Source organism: Podarcis cretensis (assembly GCF_951804945.1).
Source record: "Podarcis cretensis genome assembly, chromosome: 3".
NCBI lineage: Eukaryota > Metazoa > Chordata > Lepidosauria > Squamata > Lacertidae > Podarcis > Podarcis cretensis.
The window spans coordinates 115,999,359-116,026,400 of record NC_137172.1 but is presented as its reverse complement, the minus strand read 5'-3'; the positions used below and the strand labels follow the sequence as shown (position 1 = coordinate 116,026,400).

Below are 27,042 nucleotides of genomic sequence, written 5' to 3'. Positions count from 1 at the left end.
TACAAAATTGAAATCAATACAAATCAATACAAAATTGAAATCAATACAAATCAATACAAAATTGAAATCAATAAAAAGTGAGTGTAACCAGATATAAAGAAGATAATGGATAACTTACAAGTATGCTAACAAGGACCTTGCTCAAGTGTGTGTCAGATTAAAGAGAATTTCACCAGCGTGAGACCAATAGTCTGGCTGCTGAATTCTTGACCAATTGAAGTTTCCAAACTGTCTTCAGGAGCAGTCTTCAAGTAGTTTGGTCTCCCCTCCAAAGAAGTTACTGTGTTCTGGGGTCTGGACCACATGTTCCACCATTTCTGACTATTGTCCATGCTGGCTTCGTATGATGGGAGATGAAGTCCAACAATATCTGCAGAACCCAAGGTTGGGGAAAGCTGCCTTGAGCTGTCACTCAGCTTCTGAATACATCTGCATGGCTACACTACAGTGGATGAAACATAAACTGAGCATTCTAGCATTTTAATTAATGTTTATTATCTCATCCCTCAAGTCTGCTAGAGTCGGGAACTTAGCTCACTACCACTTTGATCAGTGGGATGCTTTTGATACAACTGTTCATGCAGGCTATAACATCTGTTGCAGTTTTACCTTCCTGTACGCAGAGAATTAACTGGTGATAAGGAATGCTCCTTAGTCTTTTTCTGTGAGGATTCTGGCAGGTCTGCCTCTTACTGGCCAGAATAGGTAGACTCCCATACATTATAACGCCTGGCCAATATCTATAGGAGGATAGATTGGTCTACCTTGAACTGTAGAAACTGAAGTGTTTAGCTTTTTAATTTGGGCTCTGATTACTCATAAACTGCAACCTCAGCCTATATAAGCAACCAAAGTGTCCAAAGGTTGAATGTTGCTATTGGAAAGTGAGCTGCTGCTAGCTTCCATTATAAAGTCTTAGTTTCATCCATTAACTTTGGATTATAGAATTGTTTTGACCTGCTGCACGCCAGTTTTGCTTTACCACAAGAGAGAGGATGCTTGTGAAGTCTGAAGGAAATTAAACTGTTTTTGAAATGCATAAGCTGTTAACATTTTTAAAATTTTTCTGTCATCTCTCAAAAGCTCATTGCCACTTCCGTCTTCCCATCTAATAAAGTCACCACGGTTAGATGCCGCTGGCGCACTTCAGTATGAATAGCTTTTGTGGTTGGTACTTTTGTTTTTGTCTTCCATCTGTGTTGAGGAGGAAGCTTTGCCCTTTGATTTCAGCTGCCCCTGAACTATATAACGCGCAAGAGCACAATAGTTTCCTCATCAGATGCCAAAATAGTGTTGACACAGGGTTGTGGGTACTCTGTGCATCAAGGAAAATTGACTGGCCAGGTATTGAACAGACATGGCTCATGCCATCCTCGCTTTATTCTGACACTTTAAAGCATGGAAAGGGTTATAGTTCTGAAGCCTCTTCACTGACCACTGCAAATCATACTTAGCTTCTTTTTCTGGCTTTCAACCGGGCATTAGCCACACTTTACCAAGCTTGTCTTTGCAGCCGTAACGGCTTGAAACTTCTTGAAAACATCAAAGCCGGGATTCTCAGGCTACTGAATTCTGCAGCCAATGCCAAATTATGTGGTGGTTTTCCTATGCTGGCATAGAAAGTGCATATTATTGGTTGCTAGGCTTGTACATGTTGAAACTTTAGAGCAGCGTGTCTAGTTCAGGATGGTAGCACCAGCTACTGAGCTGTTACTGCAAGGATGGCGTCCCCTGCTCCCAAAATCAGTTTCCTGCCAAGCAGTGCAAAGACAGAAGAAAATGCACCAAGAACCAATGCTCCAAAGAGCTCCGAATCTCTTTCAAGAGATCAAGAGAATACTTTCCCATTATATCCACCTCCACACTTTCTCAGTGTTACCCTAAAAATGTGTCAGGAATGAAAGACCATGACTGTCAATCACCTGCCTTCCCTAGTACTATGTTAAGTGGTTAATAAAATATCAATAACAGTTTAATCCTTTGGGACAATTGTCTCCTAATTCTAATGGAGAAGACCATGACATTTTCCTGACCCAAAGAATTTATCCCAGGACTTCTTGCTGGAACAGTGCTTGGGGGCTCCCCACCCCACAAAATAGTTATCTGTAGGATATGGGAGAACCTTGGGGCTCCCTAACCCCCCCAAAAAGAGGCTTGGGTCTCTGTTCTACAATTTGGGTGGCTTTTCAATTTGTTGGCCAACCAGCATTTCAGTGTTCTAACTAGTAAAATACTATGTTTTTTAGATAACCAGTAATGGAGTTTGAAAAGCCAAGAAAATAATAAGCTTGCCAAGTTCTATCCATAACTCACTAGGTTCCTGGGAAGAGGGTTGTTAAGAATCAAAACACAGGCAGTCCACGTGGTGGTTAATTCAACCATGTTGACTCTTCCAGGCAAATATACTAATGTGTTAGACTGAAGGTTTGACACGTAAGAAAAGACCAACAAGTATGTAATGTATGTGGATGTTATGTGTGTGGATGCACAGTTATTTTACTTTAGACAAATGCTCTGGAGAGAAAATGGCTTGAGACTTCTAGTTGAATGTAGATGCTAGTCTGATCCAGCCTCTGCTTGTGGGCATGCCTTTGATAAAATGTTTTTTTAGAAGCCTGGTAACCAATGTTACCATAAAGAATGAAGGCCAGGATCCAGAGCAGTATGGAGCTTTGAACTGGAATGGCAAGCTCCTAGCCATATGGCATGCCACTTTCAAAACAGTTTTTGGGGGGTGATGGGATCTGGTCTTAGGGGGGTGGATGTAAAAACTTCACTGGGAGGAAGTGAGCCTTTGGGTATGCTTAAAGTAGCTCTTTGTATCCCAGCCCAGGCATTTTTTTCAGATAACATCATTTGGATCCATAGGCACTTTGTCACATAAGCCCAAGAGCTCCTCAAAGTCTATCACAGTGCTCTGCAATTTGCTATATAGTCAGTGTTACATTGCATTTATCCAAAACTGTGCAGTAATAAATTGGATGTAAAGGTAAAGGGACCCCTGACTATTAGGTCCAGTCGTGGCCGACTCTGGGGTTGCGACGCTCATCTCGCTTTATTGGCCGAGGGAGCCGGCGTACAGCTCCTGGGTCATGTGGCCGCGTGACTAAGCCGCTTCTGGCGAACCAGAGCAGCGCACGGAAACGCCGTTTACCTTCCCGCTGGAGCGGTACCTATTTATCTACTTGCACTTTGACGTGCTTTCGAACCGCTAGGTTGGCAGGAGCAGGGACCAAACAATGGGAGCTCACCCCGTCGCGGGGATTCGAACCGCCGACCTTCTGATCGGCAAGTCCTAGGCTCTGTGGTTTAACCCACAGCGCCACCTGTGTCCCATAAATTGGATATAAATATGTGAAAAAAGGCTAAATCTGTTGTGTGTGACTTTCCCCCTGAGGCAGTACAGCCTCATAGCATCCACAGTACATTTGCAGGCAAGAGAGTCATTGGCTATGAAAAGACTGACAGTGATTTCTTTTTCTTTTCTCTCTTGCTAGAGCAAGGCTTAGATCACATAGCAGAAAATATCCTCTCCTACCTTGATGCCAGGTCACTCTGTGCAGCAGAGCTGGTGTGTAAGGAATGGCAGCGAGTTATTTCAGAAGGAATGCTATGGAAGAAGCTTATTGAAAGAATGGTACGAACTGATCCACTTTGGAAGGGGCTATCGGAAAGAAGGGGCTGGTAAGTATCAGTGCAAAATTTGCTCCTTTGCTTTAGAACAGAAACAGTTCCAAGACACACTGGGCACATCTGGTCAACTTAAACTCTTAGTAGAAAGATTACATGACAGTAAATGACTTCAAAAATTGCTACTTGTGTGCTCTTACTCCCCCTTTTTTGGTCTTCAGCCTTCTTGCTCCTTGACTGCCTTTGTGCTGTAAATAGCCATTATGCCAACCACCTTAAGTGTGCATTTCTATGAGGTGGTAGAATATGTTAAACTCCATATGAGCAATGTAACTTGTATGCAGCAGAAATGCTAGGAGTGGTCTCCCAGAATTACACCCATACCCGGGTATGCTCCCCTGCGCCATCAAGATATGGGAGGAGCCATGCAAGCCACAGATGCTCTAGGCCCCACAATTCTTTGGGTGGAATTTAACATTGTACTATTGCAAACATTCTGTCTGCACAAGCATATTAGCTTGCCAGGCAGACCGATCCTCTCCCCTTACCTTCCCCCACCTGATTTTTATGGATGCTCTCCTGACACAAATCCTGAGCCAATTTCAGGGGGGACACACGAGGGGGTGGGAAGGCCTGTTGTGCAACTGGAAGCCTTGACTCCTGCCCTTCGGTCTTGCTCAGGAAGTTGAGGTGGGTCCGGTTTCTCTGCTACTATAGGAAAAGCAAAAACAGGAGGCATGCAAGAGCTATGCAGGCCCATCCTTACCCATGTCACTGCAGTTGTACGTACTCTTACCCCCAGCTCAGGTTATGAGCAGGGTTGTGGGTTGGTGGGGCATAAGAAAAGACGGGCAAATATAACTGGACATCCTCTGCTCGTGGTTTGTTCTTGCCATAGCAACAGTTGACTTGTCAAGTAGGCAGCTTTAAGGACTATAGCTTTTACCCTTAGTGCATTTTGCAAGGCTTGTTGTTTCTAAACGCGAAATTTCACCTCTCTCTTCTTTATTATTATTATAGGGATCAGTACCTGTTTAAAAACAGACCCACAGATGGCCCTCCTAATTCATTTTACAGGTCACTGTACCCAAAGATAATACAAGATATAGAGGTATGTTTTCGAAAACCTTGTTTTAAACTGTACTGAGTTTGAAGCTGCGTTTTCATGAAACTTCATTCTTTTGCCATGCTTTTTAGAAATGTGTTTCAGTGTTATAAGGATCTTCGGTAGAAGTATTTAAAAAAGAATTATGAGAACGAGCAGCCGTGGATTTAAAGAATTGTGGATTTAAGAAGTGTTACCGTAAAGTAAGGAATTGAGAAATGTGAAAGTATCAAAGCAGAGTAAGTAAGTTGATGTGATAAACTCACAGTAACTTACTGAGTTGCAGGGGAAGAAGCTAATGTATTCTGACCCAGGTTTTCTGTGCACATGGAGCTGGTCTGCAGATGGTGGCCACTCCATTTATTACAGCAGAGGCAGAAGATCCATGTCTGCGTTCTTTTGTTCTCTCTGAGTTTGGTGTATACGTCAGCATTTCTGTGCCCAGAGGATCAGGACTCTTGGCCTTACCGAAAGCTGAACAGAGCAAAGCTTCCAATATTTGCAAATCTCTTTGCTCAGTTACAATTACTCAAATAGAGCACAGGAGAATTTAGCTTAGCCACTAATCCTGCCCTGTCACTAGAATAGGGCCAAGTAACTATTTCTGCTTTAAAATAATAAAAGTATTAGTAATATAAGTTTAGATCATCAAAATTCTCCTTAGGGGTTTCTTTCTAATAGCATATCGCAAGCCTGATGATAATTGGAGTACATAGGTCTCAAAAGCTTTATTATCATGAGAATTTCTATTCTATCTAACCTTTGTGCTTTGTGCTTTTCTGGTGGTGAAAGCAAGGGAGAGGGCAGTGGTTCAAAAACTGGGAGAGGAGGTTTATTCTTTTTCGCCCATTCCAAATGGGTGCTTAAATTGCAGGGGCGAGAGGGAAAAAATGATTGGCAACCTCTGCTCTTTGTTACTTACCTAGCTATAACAAACAAACAAACAAACAAACAAACAAACAAACAAACAAACAAATTTATATAGTATAAGTGAACATTACATTACAACTTTCAAATTAAATTAATTAAAGACAAGGTGCTGATAATGTTAGACTGGATAATGCAGCCTGCGACGTTTCAGCATGTTGTGCTCCCAGACTTTAGTAGAAAGAACATTTTTGTACCCTACCCATACTCAGAATAGTCATACAGTGGTACCTCGATTTTTGAACGTAATCTGTTCTGGGGGACCGTTTGATTTCCCTCCCCCTAAATTGATAAATTTAGAGGATTTTATTTCTTATTTGAAGGGAATGGTCTCTTCAGAGATCTTTGTTTATGAGTAAAAGGAGAGTATTTATAGCTTTTTAGTAGTCCTGGTAGATATATCGCTCAGGGCTGGTATGAGAAGCAGACCTCAATGTCGGCTTCACTCAGCAGTATATATCGCTGGTGAAACCGCCACCATTCTTGAGTCCCTTTGCCAGCAGCGTCCGCTGGAGGGAGTCAACAGTTCCTTCTTCCAGCAGGCAGTGCTAGCAGAGGGACTCAGGAGCGGCGGAGGTTTCAACTGCGATATATCGCTGAGTGCAACTGCCATCGCATACGAGGCAGAGGGAGAAACAAGCTGTATCAGCGAGGCGCTGATACATCTTGTGCCTCCCTGTGCATCTTGAAAAAGCTTAACGGAGGTGCGTGCAGCTGCCCTTGCCTCAGTTGAGCAACATAGCTGTCAACTTTCAGATTTGAAAATAAGGGATCAGCAGCCTCGAAAATAAAGGGATAAATAAGGGATAAATAAATAAATAAGGGATCAGCAGCCTCGAAAATAAGGGATCAGCAGCCTCACCTGTCCCAGGGACAGTCTATGGGATATCTAACAATCTGGGACAGCAGCGGGAAACGGCGCTGGAATAAGGGAATTTCCTGCAAAAAAAGGGAAGGTTGACAGCTATGTCGAGCAGTCGGCTGCTGGCTCCGGCAGGGTGAGGGCTCCCTGAAACTGCTCAGCTCAGGGGAGCGTGGTTGCCGCCCCCCGCAGCAAGCAGTTAAAGGAACCCCAATGTTTCGCCCGCTTGCATGAAATGCAGCAGGGCTGTCTCAGCTGGGGAGGGGGAACCTTCTTGATCCCCAGCTGAGCTGTGCAAAGAAGTTGCATCGTCCCAGCCTGCAAGCGCCTGGGTGAAACCCCCTCAGCTCTCAAGGTGAGAGCTGGGGCAGTTTCACCCGGTGTCTCACGAGCAGAGGCCAAGGCATCTTGTTTTTTCAACATTGCAGTAATAATAATAATAATAATAATAATAATAATAATAATAATAATAATAGATAGATAGATAGATTGAATTTATATACTGCCCTATAGCCAGGGGTCTCAGGGCAGTTCACAGAATAAAATCAAGATATAAAACCACAAAATAAAAATAAAAGCAACAACCTAATAGCCCCTCCCCAACAAAAAAAACCCCACATTTATATAGCCAAACCGCAATGTTTGGCTGGTGATACACCATGATGTTGAAAAGCTGGTATCGCCCAGCCCTACCGTTTAATGGTTACAGTAAAAAGATTGGCAGTAAGGTACAACGTAATACAAATAGTTTTATTAAATCTGTTATTTCCCAGCAGTCAATTTTTTTTATTTGTTTAAATTTGCAACCTGCACAGTTTCCAAAAGGTTGGGGCCGCTCATTCATTTTAAAAATGTTAATAGAAGTAAACCAGACATGAAAAATGCTAAGAACCTTTCCTAGCCTCTCCCCTCCTGCTGCTAGAAGCTAACAAAAAGAAAGTTTTTCAAAAGATGCTTAGGCTTGGACATCAACAGATCACCAAGGAGCAAAAATTACACTACCGTGGAGCAGCTATTTCTAGGGGGACACAGAGATCTGAGGCACATAATTTTTCTTGCTACTAATGTGAGCGGGAAACTGTTTAATTTATTGTGATTAGCTACATCAGTGCACTGATTCAGTTTAAAAGGAAACTGTTAAACTCTATGGCAGTGAGGAATTACCCATAGCAGAGTTGTAACCTGGCCTTTTTGACCCCTCTTTAAATTTGGGGCCAAAAATACATGCAGCTGCAAGGAGGAGTTGGCAAGTGACATTGTAGACTTGACATCAATGTGTGTTTAATCGCCAGCAAAAGTCTTATAAGAACACAGTGCTGTGCCTAAAACGCACAACATTCCGTTGTGTATGGGAGGGGGTGATTATTGGAAATAGGTAAATGGTTTCTCTCCTTCCACAGTGGCAGGCAGTTGAGGGCAATAGTTTTATGAAGAGGCTTTCTTGCCTTCAGGGTGGTCCAATAACTTCTGGTACTGCCTGGATCCATTGTGCTGACCTGCCAGATTTAACTGTTTTAGGAACTCCCTTAAAGGGAAGACTACTTTTGGGTTCTTCCCAGGAAATTTTATTTAGGTATGCAAAACTTGTTTTTGTGGAAATCTGACTTGGTTCAGTTAATCATGTGCTTGGACACAGTCCCAAAATATTGTAGTACAATTTGACTCTTATTAGCAGACTGTGTTAATAGGCAGATTGCCAGGTGTACTGTTGATCTCCCAATTCTAAATCCCTGGGCCTTTTCCATATTATCCATGATGCTGGGCCAAATTCTTCATTATTCCTTTCAAATTAGTACAGATATAATTTATTCCTCATGAGCAGTTACAAACACTATATTTTGCTCTCCTGTCTTGTGACATATGGAAGCTCCCTGTCTCTCCCCTCCCCTGCAAGATTTTGAAGTGGGGATGGAGAATGTGGCCAGACTATTAAAAAGATTCCACCTATTGGACTCAAGGAAGGGAGGGTTAATATATCCACCTACATTCCCTCCGTCCGTCGAGACAAGATAGAAAAATGGATATATATCCATCCAGAAGTGACCAAGATATTGAAGCATTATTCACTACAAGGACTTCTGGGCACATCTGTTGCTTGATTTTCACTATATTTCGAGCCATGCTGGAAAGATAACACCATGAGCGATATGGTTCCTCGGAATAAGTAGACTAAAATGGAATTGCAGCCCTGTGAACACTTGATTGGAGAATCTCTGCCCTACTTGCCCTCAGAGTTCCTCCTCCTTCCACCACCACCACCACCACCACCACAGACACTCTTATAGCAGCTATGGAGCTGTTTCAGGTGCTGTCTAGGGCAGGGAGCAAAAATGAAAGTTAAGAGCTGCACACATGCAGCCTCCTTAGTGCTGCCTTGCGTTATGGAGATTGTTATTCCTGCTCCTCTTGTTCTTCCTTCTAATCAAAGTGACAGTAACTATTAAGGCTTAGAACGAAGATTGAGAGCCACTCATGCAGTTTCTACGGCTGTATTCTCTTTATTCAGTATGGTGCTAGGAATGTTGCAGAAAGGCATCCTTTACTTCCAGGCTGATGTCAATATCTCTAAGGATTAGTTCTCCGCTCTGATGTAGTAGATCTGTTGTCCGGGTGACACCGCTCACCAACTGCAGGACAGGCACATATGACTTGACCATTTGTCCATACAAAAAACAAGCTCAGTGAAGAAAGTGAGAATATCAAGGAGAAGGTTGGGCTGGGTTTCTCTCTCGCTTAATATGCTTGTTTCTCTATCGAGGGTTTTGATTTGTTTTGTTGGTAAGAGCATTATGTCATATTAATCCTCAATTGCACTGCAACAGTATGGTCCAGACACCCAGACTTCCTAATTTAGTAAGAATTACATGCCTGGCTAGAAGCCTTTTTTAAAAAAAGAAAACCCACGTGTAATTCTCATAGTACAGCAGTACAGTACATAGTACAGCAGTGGCCCCAGGCTCCTGAAGGCAGTTGTAAATTACAAGGCTGATAAATTGGAAAGACCATCTAAGGGAAATGGTCGTTTTCCATAGCTGATGCTAGGACTGCCTGCACTCGATACTGAAATAAACAAAATAAGCAATCAGGCAGCTCAAATTCTGTACTAAGAAAAGCTGGATTCCATAACCCCTATAAAGTCTGCAGGCTTTGCATAATTTCCCTCCACAATTCTGCCATTTTCAATATGGAGGATGCTGAAATCTTAATGCACATCTTAACGAGAGGGGAAGACTCGTGTGGGAAAAGGTGGCCCCTAAGACCAATGCCATTTAGGTCTTCATAGATCGCATCCCATCGCCTTGGAATGAGACCAGAGCTTAGCCAGTTCAGCAAGAAGATGACTTAATACTCCCCACCTGAGCCCAACTCCTGCTAAAGCCCAGGCATCAGGATTCAGAAATGGAGTATCTATCTGTACAGTCTTCAAGGGCAACCTCAATTAGAGTATGTTGAAACAATCCATGAAGCATCACAAGGCATCAGTCACAAGTATGGCAAAATGAAAGTGCACCAGTGTTAGGTGCTCCTGGTTCTTGGTTTTGTGATTGGCCTGTTATGCCTACATCAGAGCTGCATATATTAGAAATATGTTTCATACCCACAGCCTCCAATGTGCCTGGTTACAGAGGGCTGCATTCAGCAGGGCCTTTTCCTGATGGTCCTCAAAGGGCCCACCCACTCAGCTATATTTAGTTCTCTCGAATCCTTCTGCTTTGTAGTCGCATATGTTTCTACTCCTGCCAATTTCTGTGCAGCTGTATACTTTTTGTGTATTGTGGCTACTTTCCCAGTATACTGGCAACTGACACGGCAAAGGGGATTTTACAAATTCTCAAAAATACAAAATATTTTCCCACAGTAGCAACACCACATTAATGTGTCTCTGAAATCACATCTACTCATAGAATTAAACTGTGCACCTGCATGGATCTTACTGATTCACAGCTCTCTCGCCCGAGGATGAATAACACGCTCCAGTTGCTTTGATTTGCAGCCCACATTTTCTTCTGGTAACTTTATAAAGGAGCTTTTTAAAAATCTGAAAATTGCACAAAATGGAAAGCATGTTTCTCCCTAAACCTCTTAGGTAGAATTGTTTTGACTGGTGTTTTATTTGGTGAACAGGCGCTTATGTGCAATACCTCAAGAATCAGTGGCATGCCAAAATATGTGACCGATTCAAGTGCCCACGTGGCCGGTGTGGAGAACTGTAAACAACTGAAGCACATATATATAACCATATGAATTAGCCAGTTAATACTAATCAACTGGGTTTCTGTGTTGAGTACAACCTGAGTCTTGCAGGGCTATTTTATGCCCATCCAATATAGACTGAATTTATTTTAAATCTATGTTTCAATCAGTTGTTTGAAGGGGAGAAAAGACAGGTTTATATGAAGTTCCCCATTTTATAATAAATGCATTTCCTGGGAGTGTTTATACTACTTAAGAGTACAGTCCAGAACTTGTGGTCGTGCAACTCCTGTGCCTTTTGTACAACCCATTTGTAGTGGTGTAGACAAAGAGGAACAACTGCGAAATTTACAGATTTCTCTTTGGCTTTGTGTTCACATGCAGAAAACAATGCAAGGTCACTTGTTTTAAGACAAAGTTAGGTGTGCACAATCTGGAATTATGGGTGATTAGCTACAGGGCAAAACAGTGTTTCCCCATGAGAGGGAAAGTAAATGTCCATGCTGTTTGGCTATTTGCCACACTAGTAAATATATAATTACTGCAGAGCTTTCCAAACTTTTCATGTTGGTGACACACTTTTTAGTCATGCATCATTTCATGACACAGTAATTCTGTTTTACCAGCAAGCCAGAAGTTAAACTAACCCCTTTCCAGCCCTGGGAGGAGCGCAGGGAGAATTCACAGGCACATCTATACACTGCAGTCGATGCACTAATGTTTGGACGCAGTCGACACACACAGTTTGGAAAGCTCTGACCTCTATTCCCTCTATTTGCAAAGTTTGGAGAGGAGTTAAAATCTTTTTTGTTGCCGAAACTGCACCACTTCTGCACCTGAGAGAGGTATAAGTAGGCTTGGGGGATACTGTAATGTTTACAAAACCCCTTTTTTGTGGGATGGAAAAGCTCTGTAGGGAGTTGCAAACCCCACAAAACAATCCAAGATACCGAACATTGAATTAGACGGAAAAGTAAAGCAGGTAATTGGGGGAGAGAGAGGAATTAGCGGTCTGGTGGAAAGTTACTGATGAAGAAGAAGAAGGTGTGGTCATGGCACAACAAAATGCTACTGATTACTTGGCAGGCAGAAAAGGCTAGTGAAGACTCAAGACAAGGGGTACAGGAGGCAGTTATTTCTCTATGCCTCTTCCTCCATTGAATTGTGCTCCATTATTCCCCTTCTCTTTCTCCCTCCCAGGGAATTGAGCAAAAGAGGATGACAAAAGAGGCACATAGATATAAAAAAGGTACAGAGAACCATTTCATAGTTCACACCTGGAATTATTTATGTGTCTGTGTGAACCTCCCAGCAAATTGGATGGGTGATGCATAAATAAATACTAAGGGTTGTGTGAAACACTGTGCAAGCAGAGTTCCACTTGTGCAGTGGGACTTCCCCTCTTCCCTGCCGCTCACACTCCCAAAATCTGCTCTGGAGCGTTCCCCAACACCGCCTTGACTTAAGAAGAAGAGCAAGTTTTGTTGGGTGCACAGATGTCTCTTGTGCAAGCCTAGCTGCAGTGTTGAATACAGCCCTAAATTATTTTAAAATGTCCCCAGGAATGGAAGTGAGAGTTGCCTATAGAAATTGGGGGAGAAATTCAAGATTTTAGCATAACCCAAGATTGGCCACCCTCCAAAATATCGCAGCAAAAAGAAGAGTTGTGCGCTTTCTCAGTTTTTATTTAAAACAGACACATTTAAAAAATAGTCCTGATTATGCAAATTCCTGAGAACATTCAGGGCACTGTCCCAGTATTTCAGGTTTGAAGAGACTCTTGCTGTGAGACAGTGACCAAGACAGCCCTATGATACCACACTGAATATTTCAGGGTAGGCTCTGAATGGTTTACAGCAGCCCTGTGGCATTGCCCAGAGGAATTAACCTTCAATAGAGGGTCTGCGTTTGGGCTGAGAGTTGCTTACGACGATCCTTCCATTAAATCCACTGCTTTTAATCCCCATGGTGGAAGTTGGGTTGAAAACGTAACATGCAGCAGCAGGGTAGTCCACTGTTAATATTGCAAGTTAGAGATTGGGCAAAAGCTGACCGGTTTGGATTCCCATTCTAAAAATCCCTCCTACCTCTCAGGTTGCTGTAACAGCCAATCTGTTCAAATTATCACATAAGTTCTCTTTCCAGGTTAATTCTGGCATTTAGGTGTCTCACACTACAGTGACTTGCATGTAGACGTGTGGTTTTCCTTTGGACAAACTGGGTTTGCAGACTGAATCGTCTTTTGCCGCAGAATGCTATGTTCATTAACTCAGATGCTGCTTTCTAACTGATATGACAACTCTGAGGGGGGGGGGGGGTTAAGGGAAGGCTTGGGATGTTAGAGAACAGTCCTCTTCATATCTACTCATAGACATGTCTACTCATGTTCCATTATGTTCAACGGTGCTTCCTTCCAGGTAAGTGGGTATGGAATTGCAACGTAGTGTTAAACATGTGTGATATGAAAACGTGTCGGGATTCTACATCACCCACCCCCTTTTTTGTGGTCTCTTTTAGACTATAGAGTCTAACTGGCGATGTGGAAGGCACAACTTGCAAAGAATTCAATGCCGTTCTGAAAACAGTAAAGGTGTTTACTGTTTACAGTATGATGACGAGAAGATTATCAGTGGCTTAAGGGACAACTCCATTAAGGTAAAAAGGCCTTTCTTGACTACTTTTCGTCTTGTTTCTGGTGAGATCATTTGTTCACGTCTGCCAACTCTACAATTCTATGATTCATTGCAGCACAAAAGTAGAATATTGCTTGGTTGAAGCTGAAGAAGTCTTGAGCCCTTACTAATAGTCTAGAATACAACATGCTGCCCATTGAATCTCTGCTACATTCTGCTTTTCGCAAGAAGAAGAAAGAGCAGATCTGAAAAAGCAGGATGTAATTCTTAAAATTTCTCTTTTGTTCCAGAGGTTTATGTATTTATTGTTGATTAAGCATGTATTAAGGGACGCGGGTGGCGCTGTGGGTTAAACCACAGAGCCTAGGACTTGCCGATCAGAAGGTTGGTGGTTTGAATCCCCGTGATGGGGTGAGCTCCCGTTGCTCAGTCCCTGCTCCTGCCAACCTAGCAGTTCGAAAGCACGTCAAAGTGCAAGTAGATAAATAGGAACGGCATTTTTGTGTGCTGCTCTGGTTCGCCAGAAGCGGCTTAGTCATGCTGGCCACATGACCTGGAAGCTGTACTCCAGCTCCCTCGGCCAATAAAGCGAGATGAGCTCCGCAATCTCAGAGTCAGCCACAACTGGACCTAATGGTCAGGGGTCCCTTTACCTTTAAGCATATATTAAACCCTGTTATTCAATTTAAAAGAGAATGCCCAAGGCAGCTATCACAGCATGAGAGCACGTCAGAGCATAACACAGATGAATACGATATATACCTTCTAAAAAATTTTTTTTTGAACACATGCAAAAAAACTGTGCTTGTAGTCTGCCTCATTTCCTTGAATTAAGCATTCCTCATCACAAGAGAGGAGAATGAGAACGTGCTCATTGGCACTGTCCCTTTCATCGTGTTCTGGCGGCCTGTCTCTGCAGCCCCTCGATGTGCTAAGGCTGAAACTCTACAGTGGGGAGGCTCGTATAGGCTCCCCATACTGTTCATTCAGGGTTCTAATCGACATGGGCACCCTATAGGGAGTATAGTGAATGTGTCCTTTCTGCGGATGTTGAGCCTCAACATGGGGAGGGTGGCATTGCCAAGCTGCTAGGAATGTGGCAGAAGATACAAGGCAAACAAGCATGCTCCCCATGCAGTTGGGAATGTGTGAACACGTGAACAGTGTTTGGGAAGGAGGAGAAAAGAAGTTTGGGGACTGGGGGCCATTAGAGGACTATAGATCTTAATTAAGTCACTTTTGCACCATCTTACCCAGTTCCACTTTCTGATGCTTCTGCAAAAACCACACGTGCATTCTCAAGCTTATTTGTAACCAGGGGAGCCAGAATATAATTTTTCTTTAAAATGTTGTAATGCTGGGGTATTAAGGAATAATGGCAGTCAGGATTCTGTGATCTTTTTTTTAAAAAAACAAACCTCCCTCTGCACAATGCTATAATTCAGATATTCAGGTGAATTATGTATTTCTGCGTTTCCAGAAAGGCATAGAAAGTATAGAAGAAACAAGTGGGGAAACCCATGTCCCCAAGGACTGTGGACTCATTTCAACATGGCTTTACAGATAGTGATTCTGCAGTCATATAATTCTCTTGGGTTTCTGTTCGGCAGATCTGGGATAAAACAGGATTGGAATGTTTGAAAGTATTAACAGGACATACTGGCTCCGTTCTCTGTCTGCAATATGATGAAAGAGTAATTGTAACTGGATCTTCTGACTCCACTGTGAGGTGAGCATTTTTGTAGCTGCGAAACTGGTGAGAAGGATGATGCAAAGGGAAGATTCACAGCCAGTGAAAGGTACAACCTTTCTTGAGAAAAGAGGGGTTGCCCACCTAAATCTGGAATTCTGTAGATTCTCCCATATTCCTGGTACTAGTCAGTCTTGGGTTTACAGGCCAATTAAGGACTTTTAGCTGTGCAGTGGAACATCCCTGCCCTCCTCCTCTCCTTGCATGACCCCGTAAATCTGTTTTGGAGGGTTAGGGAAAACCCCAGAACAGATTAATTAAATACTGTGAATTATGGCTTCTGTCGTTACGATTGCAGAAACACTTCAGTCTCTGTGTGACACCTAAAATGTTGTTGGATGGGGACAGTTGGCAGAGGATAATGGGTTGGCATGAGGAAAAAACATAACCTTCTTCTGCCAGCCACATTTCCCAAAAATACAGCCAATATGTTGAATTTGTGGGAGACCTTGGGAAGACAGTTACAGAAGCTCCATAGAGGAAGGGCTAAGCACCCTCTCCCACACACCACTGCTGCCTTACATCATCCCGATGGCTTATAGCAGTTTGAGAGCCAACATTGCTTTCAAGACCTGGGTCTGCCCCTAGTCGTGCGGTTTTGTCTCCTAGCAGCCCTATAAAAGTGACTTCAAACAACAAATGGGCCTTAACCACCCTCGCTTAACCAAGACTCCACTTCCTCAGGGTCTTGTGAAAGAACAATGTTAAACAACAATTGCTGACCTCCTTCTACTGGTCCACAATAGAAAGTGTCCTCTCATATTGTATCCCAGTGTGGTACGTTGGCTTAACAGCCACGGACAGAAAGTCTTTACAGAGGGTGGTGAACACAGCACATGATATCATGGGCTGTCCCCTGAGCCCGCTACACAACATCACAAGGGATCGTTGCCTTAGGAGAGCGAGGGAAATGCTCAGGGACGATTCACACCCCGGCCAGCTCCTCTTTAATCTTCTACCCTCGGGCAGGAGATATAGAAGTATAGTCAGTTGTACCAACAGGCTAAAAAACAGTTTCTATCCGTGGGCTGTTATGCTGCTGAACGGAAAATAATATAGTGCAACTGACTTTCGGGGTTGGTGTGTTGTGTGAAAAGCACACAGAGTGCAATGAGACTGAGTGTTAATTTCATTGTACACAGGTTGTACATTGACAATAAATGTATTATTATTATTATTATTATTATTATTATTACTACTACTACTACTACTACTACTACAGTGGTACCTCAGGTTAAGTACTTAATTCGTCCTGGAGGTCCATTCTTAACCTGAGACTGTTCTTAACTTGAAGCACCACTTTAGCTAATGGGGCCTCCTGCTGCCGCCGCGCCGCTGGAGCACGATTTCTGTTCTCATCCTGAAGCAAAGTTCTTAACCTGAAGCACTATTTCTGGGTTAGCGGAGTCTGTAACCTGAAACGTATGTAACCTGAGGTACCACTGTATTATTAACCGCTGAAAGTGGACAGGGCTTTCTGAGCTCTTGAACATGGAGATGGACGGTGGTGTGTCTTTGCAAGAATGATGCCCTGCTACTGATGATATTTAGCAGTTTGTGGTTTGAAACAATTAAAGGCTCACCAGTACCACCACCCATGAAACTAGCTTTTGATTGCATAGCATTTGATCCCAAATGATTTGATGTGTGTATATGTGCTTTTGCAGAGTTTGGGACGTGAACACAGGTGAAGTCCTCAACACACTGATTCATCACAACGAGGCTGTGCTCCACTTGCGTTTCAGCAATGGCTTAATGGTGACCTGTTCAAAGGACAGATCTATTGCTGTCTGGGATATGGCCTCACCGACTGACATCACTCTGCGCCGCGTATTAGTTGGCCATCGGGCGGCTGTTAACGTCGTTGACTTCGATGACAAGTATATTGTATCTGCTTCTGGTGATAGGACCATTAAAGTAAGTGGACAACCAGTTTCTCAAAATAGCAAATTCAGAAAGGAGTTATGGGAGAATAAGTTTGGTCTCTGACTGACGTGTTGCTGAAACATCCATTAAAGTAGTTTCTAAGGATAGTGGTTGTATGTCTGACATTCCCCATATGCAGCCTTTCTCAACCAGGGGCCCCTTGATCTTGTTAGATTACAACTCCCATCATCCTTAGCCAGCTTGGCCAGTAATGATGGGAGTTGTAGTTCAGGAACATCTGGGAACTCGCTGTTGAGAAAGGCTGCTTTAATGGCTTTAAGCTTTTTTTAGATATTTCCCTTTGTATCACACTGTTGTCATGAGGTTAAGTAGAGTAGAGTGGGGAAAACCTTATTCTTGCCCAGGGGCAGATTGTGACCTTCCAGCTCTCTCTGCCTAGCCCTTGAGATTCTCCCCAAGCACATCCTCTCCAGGACTTTTGCTTGGCTGGTGTGTGCCTAGATGAAGGATGGGGAGATGGCGGGCAAGGTGTGTAGAATTCTCTGACTTTTTGCATAGCTGAAATATAGCCCAATGTACTAAGATTGGAGTCACATCCATTACTTTGGCCTCTGACCACGCCCACCATTGGCATATGTGGCCCCCCTCCAATCATCCCGGGGGGGGGGGATGTGATCTATAGTCGGGGAAAAAGGGAAGGCTTTCGGAATGAAAACTGTATTTTGCCTTCATCTCTGTCTTTTAATGCAGAATTTCAAAATGTGCCAAATTGCCATTATATCTTTTGCAGTTAAATATTTATTTTCCTCTTAGGTCTGGAGCACAAGCACATGTGAATTTGTTCGCACTCTTAATGGGCACAAGCGAGGCATCGCCTGCCTTCAGTATAGGGATCGGCTTGTTGTGAGTGGATCATCAGACAATACCATTAGGTAAGGAATGGGTGGAATCTGTGAAGATAAATGGAAACAGTACTGTTTCATTGCAACCCCCTTTTCATTTGACTGCCCAAGCACCAGGTTCTAGTTTTTTGTCATCTTATCTTGCTGGATTTCATTTTTTTAAAGGTTTTGTTTTTTTATGTATAGCCTGTCCTGTCTTTCTTCCATTGTGGAATCTGGGTGATACACGTCTAGTTCCTAGGAAGGCACTGATCAGACCCAGGAATGCTTAGCTTAAACTAGGTGGCAGCCTCACCTGCCTTCAGACCACCTCCAAGGGATCTGTGTGCTTTTCTCGGCCATTCTTAGTTCGGTTAGCTGTTTGTCACAAATTTGATCCCCTGGTGCAAGTAGCAGTTGGCCGCAGGTGAGCTTCTAGAAGAGGAAGATGCCATTGCACATGTACAAAGCTGCTGGCCTGTTATGTATGGCCAGTGTTGCACAGAGTTTGGCCAAATAATAATGACAACAAATAATTTATTTATTTATACCCTTTCCAACTGGCTGGGTTTCCCCAGTAGCATCAGCTGAGAGGGGAGACAGTGCTAGGGTCAAAAGCAATTGGGACAGGCAAAGGCTGTATGGAAACTCACTTACCGTTTTGAAGAATGGTCTTAATGCAAGCTCTGCTTAGTACATTAAATTATTTTGAGCCAAGTAATCAAGCTTAACCACTGGTGCGAGAGGGAAGTAGTGAGCCCTACTCCAGGGAATCTGTCCAGCGTGGCCCCCAAGTGATTCAGCATCCACAACCAATATTGTGTTGAGTATAGCCTTTTCAGAAATAATCAGGTCAAGCTGTGATGGAAATTGCAAAAGATATATAAGAAGGAATACATGCGTTGTTGCTTTTATTTTTTTGAAAAAAGCTGTACATGTTCCTTTTTTCAGGCTTTGGGATATCGAATGTGGGGCCTGTTTAAGAGTGCTAGAAGGTCACGAAGAACTGGTTAGGTGCATCAGATTTGATAACAAGAGGATTGTAAGCGGAGCCTACGATGGGTATGTGCTTGAATGCAAAGTTCTGTTTTCACTTGGGAGGTTGGTTTTCTGTGGTTCTTAGTACTCGGAGGGTGTTGTAGTTTTCTCACTGCCTTTTCTCTCTTTGCTTCATAGCAAAATCAAAGTTTGGGACTTGCAAGCTGCTCTTGACCCCCGTGCCCCAGCAAGTACACTATGCTTACGTACATTGGTGGTATGTACATTAACTATACAGATATTATTGTACAACAGTAGTACATGTTGACGATACTTTTGTCTGCTTGTTTCTAAATCTACTACCTTGTAATGGAGTGGAAATTTGGTGTGTTTTTGCCAGAGGATGGCAACACTAGAACGGGCTTTTTCTGCGGTGGCTCTCTGTTTTTCTTAATTCCCTCTCCCGGGAGATTCACCTTGCACCTTCATTACATAGCTGTAGGCACCAGGTGAAAACGTTTCTCTTTAACCAGGCTTTTTGCTGATTAGCATTCTATTCCCTCTTAAACAGTTTTGTAGGCAGGCAATGGGGGTATTACTGGTGCGCCTTGTTTTTATTGTGCATTTTGTGTTCTCATTTTAGATCGTGAACTGCCCTGTGATCTTCACATGCAGGGTGGTACAAAAATTAAATAAACCAATTAAATGGATGCAGTAATTGTTGAAAGCAAATATTTGGCATGTTGTCTGTGTGAAATCCAGCTCTTCCTGATTAGTCTCTAAAATGTCCCAAGGTGTCACTATTGTGCTAAATTACTCCAGTCCCTTTGTCTTCTGAATGATAACCTACACGCTTCCTCCTTCCTTTAAGAAATCCTTTATCTCATGAGGCTCTTTCTGATGTTAGTCAAACCCAGAGTAGACCCATTGAAATTAATTGTAGAATTGGGACCCTACAGGTCACCTTGTCCAACCCCTGCAATGCAGAAATGAATGTGACTAACTTAACATTAAATTCAATGGGGCCTACTCTGAGTTTGACTAACATTTTATAAAACTCATGATTGTTGCATTCATATTTCCTTCCAGCTACAAGTAGAAATGAATATTTGAGTGCAAGTGTGAACACGGTAAACAGAGTCTTCTGCCCTCCTAACTGCAAACTCTTTTGCCATTTTTCAGGAACACTCAGGACGTGTGTTTAGACTCCAATTTGATGAATTTCAGATCATTAGTAGTTCCCATGATGATACCATTTTGATTTGGGATTTTTTAAATGTGCCCCCCAATGCACAAAATGAGACACGCTCTCCATCAAGAACATACACTTACATCTCCAGATAACAGTCTGCAATGTACTGCTCTCCAAGGTAAGCCTTGCTATCTTAAGGATGCCCTTTTTGTATCCACTATACCGCCAGCCCTGGCAGTGGGCCTGGCAAAAGTGAATTTTCATTCATGCTTTCAGTGAGATTTTTCAGTAGAACAAGTGCAAACCATCTTTAGATAAAAATTTTTTTGAAAAATTGTCCAGTAGCATTAGGTCCAGTTGTGGCCGACTCTGGGGTTGCGGCGCTCATCTCGCTTTATTGGCCGAGGGAGCTGGCGTACAGCTTTCGGGTCATGTGGCCAGCATGACTAAGCCGCTTCTGGCAAACCAGAGCAGTGCACGGAAACGCCGTTTACCTTCCCACCAGAGTGATACCTATTTATCTACTTGCACTTTGACGTGCTTTCAAACCTTAGAGACCAACTAAGTTTGTTCTGGGTATAAGCTTTCGTGTGCATGCACACTTCTTCAGATACACTGAAACAGAAGTCACCAGACCCTTATATATAGTGAGGGGGGGGAGGTTCTCAGGATGGTCGTAGGAGATGGGTGATTGACTCAATGGGTATGGTAAACCTGTTGACGACTTAACGACTGCAATTAGTCCTACAGGAAAAAGCAAGAGGTGGTATGCAGATGATTAACATATGTAATGAGACAGGACTCCAATATCTCTATTAAGACCAGGTATCTCCTGGACACGAAAGCTTATACCAAGAACAAACTTAGTTGGTCTCTAAGGTGCTACTGGACAAGGTGAATTATCACTAGGGTATGCTCAAAAACTTGTGAGTGATAAACACACCTCTCCTCCTCTCTACCCCGCTTTCCCCAAAGAAGTGTATATGCCTCAAATGAGAGGCATATACGTTCTACTCATGTAAAAATACCAGGCAGGCCCCACAAATAACCCAGAGATGCATTTTAAATAAAAGCACGCATTCTACTCATGTAAAAACACAGTGTTTCTCAGACTGTCCGTGGGCCGGATCGAGAAGGCGATTGGGCCGGATCCAGCCCCATGGGCTAGAGGCACATGTTGGAGGAGTGAGCAATCACCAGTGAAAGGATTTCACTCCCATGCTTTCCTATTGGGCATCAGTCATCTGAGAGGCATGATCTGCCATGGTTGTGGGGATCATGTACAACAGGAGATAATTGTGGATGGGGGTGGGGGGCAGTTGTAGGCAATACCACTTTGCTGTTACAGGCCTTGGGCAATTTCCAAACCCTGGCTTAGGCTTGAGTTGCCCTGGAAACATAAAGCCGTGTCTCCCTTAAGTAGAGAGAGAGGTAGGCAAGTCATTGAACAGCTGTCAGAAAAGTGCAAAACTCTGTAGCAAAACAATGTCCCCTGGAAGCTGGAGGTTTCAGTTTCTGACCTTGGCATCTTCAGATGTCAAACTGCAACTTTGGGTGCCAGGCAAAAACATTCTTCTTCTCCCAGGCTTTTGGCTAATTAAACAGTCTATGGTCTTTTAAACTGTTGAGGTGGGGGGCAATGTTTCTGCTTGTTAGTATGTTACCGACCGCATTTTTCGCTCCATAAGACACACCTGACCATTAGACGCACCTAGTTTTTGGAAGGGGAATGCAAGGGAAAAAATATTTTTAAAGGGAGCGCTGAGCAGAGCCTGTATGCATCCCAGGTTCTGCACAGCGCTCCCTTTCACGAGCCGCGTGGAGCGTGTGTGCGGCGCTTGCAGGCTTTTCCCCAGGAGGGAGAAGGTCAGCCCGTCACTGACACGCAGAAGCCGCACACCCTTTAAAGAGCGCACAGCTTTTGCATGCTTTTCTATGAGGAGGGAGAAGAGACTGACGCGGCCAGTCGGTCCCTTCTCCCTCCTCAGGGAAAAGCCCCCAAGAGCAGTGCACCCTTTAAAGAGCTTGTGGCTTTTGCGGGTCCCCCACTTCGTAGAAAAGCCCGCAGGAGTGGCACACCCTTTAAAGAGCGTGCGGCTCCTGCAGGCTTTTCTACAAGGAGGAAGAAGGGACTGAAGCAGCCAGTCAGTCCCTTCTCCCCCCTGGGGAAAAGCCCGCAAGAGTCGTGTGGAGCATGTGTGCGGCTCTTGGGAGCTTTTCCCGCCTGCCTCCCGCCTGCATTCGCTCCATAAGACGCACACACATTTCCCTTTACTTTTTAGGAGAGAAAAAGTGCGTCTTATGGAGCGAACAATACGGTACTTTTTGTGTTTTTATATTGTAAACTTCCCTGTGATCCTCAGATGAAGGGGTGTATAGAAAGAAATAAAAATAAACCATCCTTGCCTGCTGTCCATGCTAGCTGGCGTTGATGGATGTTAGAGTCCAAAAACATTTGGAGGGTCGCAGATTTCCCTGGAGGGAAGAGCCACTGCCAATCCAAGTGGATTGTGCCGGACTGCCAGTGATCCGGCTCTGTTTAAAACGGCTTCCTATTCTGCAGTGTTTCCCACATCACAGGGCAGAAATGTTGCTCCGTTTTATAAAGCTGTAAAATAACAAATATTACTAATGATAGAGGAGCCGTTTTATGTGCTCAGCTCAAGTAATGTAGGTTTCTAACTTTTTAACCAAATCCTGCACCTTTTCCCTTCTCGATGTCCCAAATGAATATGCCTTTTAAAGTTGATCATTTCTGACAACCCTGGCGCTCTTGGCCATAAGAGAATTTTATTGCCTTCTGTTGAATTCCTTTTTTATTGTAACAGGATCAAAATTGTTACCATATGATAATCTTAATATAATCCGCTATTTAAACACTTTAGTGGAAAATAATAATAAAAAAAGTTTTAGCCTATTAGCGGCGAAACTCCCATGTCCATAACTGAGCACCAAAGCTTGCCTCTCTTGGGAAAAAAAAAATATATAGAAGATTAGGTTTAATTACTTTGTGCTTAATTTCAGTAAGTTACATTAGTTTCAGGAGAGCCAATAAAACACTGCACTTGTATTACTGTAATATTGCAGAGAGAACTTAACTCTTGCCTGCATTAAAAGGTCTTCCTTTAAATCAGTTGAATCTTTCTTGATAATGCCCTAGATCCAGAGCTGTTTTGTGTGGACACAAAGACACTTTTATGCAAGATAGCCCTATAGATGTCCCCCTTCCACTGTAGCTTTTTGTTCCTCATAACACACCATTCCTGCTTTTGACGGGTTGGCTCTGCTCAGGAGCTGCCAAGGGAGCTGGTCCCTGCTAGGCTTGCAGAGGAAAAATTGGGGAAAAATGCAGCCACAGCTTTACCTTGCTTACACCTGACGTCATACGACGTCGGTTGCAGGTCAGGTGAGCATGGCTGGAAGATGGGGGAAGAAACCATCTCACCAGCCAAATATCAGCCACAGAATGTATTGGTTAGAAGTGGACAAAATGACAAATAACTAAATAAAGTACAGTGGTACCTCGGGTTACAGACACTTTAGATTACAGACTCCACTAACCCAGAAATAGTACCTCAAGTTAAGAACTTTGCTTCAGGATGAGAACAGAAATTGTGCGGTGGCAGCAGGAGGTCCCATTAGCTAAAGTGGTACCTCAGGTTAAGAACAGTTTCAGGCTAAGAATGGACCTCCAGAACAAATTAAGTTCTTAACCAGAGGTACCACTGTACCAAAAACAAGCCAGCCCTAGGGAATTTAAAAGTACTTGCCAGACAAACTATGTCTTTAAAGAGTGGTGAAATACCACTGAAAAAGCAGAACATCTGAAACAAAGAGTTCCCTAAATGACAACTGTGACCAATGGTGTTTGTGGATGTGTGCACCGTTGCCTAAAATCTGACAGTAAGCAACTATAGACTGTTGAAATTAATTCAGACTTCTTCTTTTTAGGATTCCACAGTCTTTGAACTACTGGACATTTGGCAATTACACACCTGAAGACATCAGCCACCGCTAAAGTCAGAAGTGGTTCTAGATGCTGTGTAGATGCAAAGCAGCACAAGTCTATATCTAAACTTACCTTTTCAAGTCCTCCTCCACTCAGTCTGGTCTCCTCTGAGAAATTGACTAGGAATTCACTGAGTCCAGCTAGAAGAAATTCAGTCTGTCCTTCACTGCAATGCAAGATCCAAAGCTATGTCATGAGTAAATTGCCCATATACACTGAACTGATGGCTTGTTTTTCCAGGAGTAAATCAGATGTCAAGGAAGGACTTGACCTAATTTATATTTGCTTTGCACTTTTATCTGACTCTGAAGAAGAAAAACATTCTCGGTGAAATGTGGGTGCCAAACATACCCAGAATGTACAGGGCTTTGCTCTCAAAGCCACCCTCCTCCTGTAGACTTTACGTTTCCCGACTGATGCGGATCCTCTTCTGTTGGCTAGGAGTATCAATTGGACTGATAGAGATATTTCTGGATGGATCAGTAATATTTTGGATGATTGTTTACTTATTTCTGCAACAGTAATTTGCTTTAATTTAACGATTGTAAATTGGGCTAGAGTATCTAAACTAGGTGTACAGCACTGTCCTTTCTTTTAATTGTGCTTTGTACTACAGCCGTCCTCCTCCTCCTCCTCTTCCTCCTCCTCCTCCTCCTCATGTTTGGTATAGTCGAATTCTTCATGTGTGCTTGCCTCATAATTTCCAATACCGTAACTGTATAAGCATGTAGATATATTGTACATAAACATTGTAACCTCCAAGTGCTGGGAGTCAGGGTCTCCTGATACTGTATGCAGATTTCAAGGAATAAGTTTTTAAGCATCAAGGTATTCTTACTACTGGCACCATAATGGGGTTGGGATGAATTGCTTTAGAAATATTTCTCTGTGAATAGGAGGATTTTGGTATCCATTGGGATTTTTAAAAAAAAGAAAAAGAAGAAGAAAAAATGAGGTGAAACATCTTAATGTTAAGCTTCAAGAACGTTTTTTTTTTTTTAATCTAAGAAAAAAAATTAAAGTTAAAAGTGGTTCTGATTTTTCCATGCTGCAATATTTGCAAACCATCTTAAGCCGTTGGCCAAAGTTGCATACCTGGAAACAACTTTTACAATCCATTCAGATAGTCCTTGATCTTACCATGCTTATGTGTTGAACTGAAGCAGAAACTGCAATTCCACTGTGATCTTGTAAGAGAGATGGTCTGTGTTCCTTAACAGTTCTGTTGAGAAACCTGGCGGATTATGGCAGCGCGTCATTGGAATGTCTTCTTTAAAAGTATGACTGGTGGTGGCAGTTAGTCATATGCTTCCCTGTACAAAAGCAAACTTCCTAGTCTCTCTCTCATCTTTTTAAGTTATTGCTGGGCAATATTGTTTAGTGGCTTCTTCTTAATGCTAGTTTTGAAAATTATTAACTAATAAAATATAATACTGGATGGTCTAAGAACTGTGTAGTTGGCATGGATATGGACACTGTCATTCCTTAGTCATATGGTTTTGTATTTGTTTTTCCTTTGCCGCCACTCCTGATTTCTCTTTTCTCTTTCCCTCTCCCTTTTTTCTTTTGGTTGAGGGGTCAAGGACTGTTGATAACCAATATAAAAAAAGACCAATGAATGAATATCGCTTATTTTAGTGGAACAGCTGCGGCTTTAGTGGAACTTGCACACCTGCCAGCTTGTCAGTCAAAAGAAAGCACACGTGAGATGTGAACAAAAGGCGCAACTTTTTGATCTGCTTCTGGTATTCCACTCTTTGCCTTCCTAGATGTTACAAATCAACTGCTTTTTGCATTCATGAATTTCCCCCCTCGGAGCACTGCTTCAAAGACTTAAGACATGGATATGATCAAATCCATCAGAGGATGCCTTTCCCATGTTCTCGGTTTTTAATATGGTTGACAGTCACACAACTGTCTTATGATAGCTGTAATATGAATGGACCCCCCCCCCCCATTGTCATTGAATGGCTGTCATGTGAAAGACTTTCTATTGCAGCCCCGAAGAAAAAGGTATTTATGGAAAACTATCCTTTTTTAATGCATGTGTAAGATGAAATTCATGTTTTTTTTCCATGGGAAATAATGGTATTTGAAGATGCAGCCTAAACTACTTTTGATTGTGCTTGGTGTAACATAGCTGTGGAGTTTGTGACTGGCACCCAGGGAGCTTGGCTCCTGGGATTTAATGATAGTGATCCTGGCTGTACTCTGGACTTTGTTTCGCTAATCATTACTGAGCAGCTGTATGTTACTGCTAGATTAATGTTTCAAAGCACTGGGATAGTCATATTCTAACTTGTAATTATGTTTGCCAGTTACCTGTTTGGAAAGTTTGTGTATGAACAGCTTATTGGACAACTGTTGAATTGTACAGATATTGTTCATGATATAAGGCTTTGTACTGTGGAATGTGCTTAATAAAAAAATTCTAAACACCTTTTTGTCCATATTACTAACCCAACATTATTATACTTCAATCAACTTCTAATTCTGAATGGCTGAAATTTGTGTTTCCTGTGTAGTTTTGAATGGGCTTCTGTCATCAATCCTACCATCTCCAATATACACAAATGATAGTAAAAGTAGAGTTATGTCTTGATAAAACATTGGTAGATCTGAGCCAAATGGCAGCTTCACAATCCCACATGAACTGAGGCATTGCTAAAACCTTAGACACCAACTAAGTTTGTTCTGGGTATAGGCTTTCGTGTGCATGCACACTTCTTCAGATACACTGAAACAAGTCACCAGACCTTTATATATAGTGGGAGGGTGGGGTTGCTTTTTTCTCAGAATGGTAGTAGGAGGTAGTAGGAGGTGGGTGATTGACTCAATGGGTATGGTAAATCTGTTGACGACTGTTAACGACTGCAATTAAGGGACGCAGGTGGCGCTGTGGGTTAAAGCCTCAGCGCCTAGGACTTGCGATTGGCGGTTCGAATCCCTGCGGCGGGGTGCGCTCCCGCTGCTCGGTCCCAGCGCCTGCCAACC

General features: G+C 42.9%; 1 protein-coding gene across 5 annotated transcripts in view; it reads left to right on the top strand.

The window, feature by feature from the left end:
• The window catches only part of FBXW11 (F-box and WD repeat domain containing 11), a 93,672-nt gene extending 67,186 nt beyond the window's left edge, over nucleotides 1-26,486 (top strand). For all 5 annotated transcript variants that reach the window (XM_079969896.1, XM_079969894.1, XM_079969892.1 and 2 more), the window contains 10 exons: nucleotides 3,498-3,684; nucleotides 4,651-4,741; nucleotides 13,236-13,373; nucleotides 14,962-15,080; nucleotides 16,769-17,018; nucleotides 17,802-17,920; nucleotides 18,821-18,931; nucleotides 19,046-19,124; nucleotides 20,030-20,217; nucleotides 23,991-26,486. In XM_079969896.1, coding sequence (XP_079826022.1) covers nucleotides 3,498-3,684; nucleotides 4,651-4,741; nucleotides 13,236-13,373; nucleotides 14,962-15,080; nucleotides 16,769-17,018; nucleotides 17,802-17,920; nucleotides 18,821-18,931; nucleotides 19,046-19,124; nucleotides 20,030-20,191 — 1,256 coding nt within the window. In that variant the 3' untranslated portion in view covers nucleotides 20,192-20,217; nucleotides 23,991-26,486. The remainder of the gene's footprint in view (nucleotides 1-3,497; nucleotides 3,685-4,650; nucleotides 4,742-13,235; nucleotides 13,374-14,961; nucleotides 15,081-16,768; nucleotides 17,019-17,801; nucleotides 17,921-18,820; nucleotides 18,932-19,045; nucleotides 19,125-20,029; nucleotides 20,218-23,990) is intronic.
• Nucleotides 26,487-27,042: the final 556 nt, after the last annotated feature.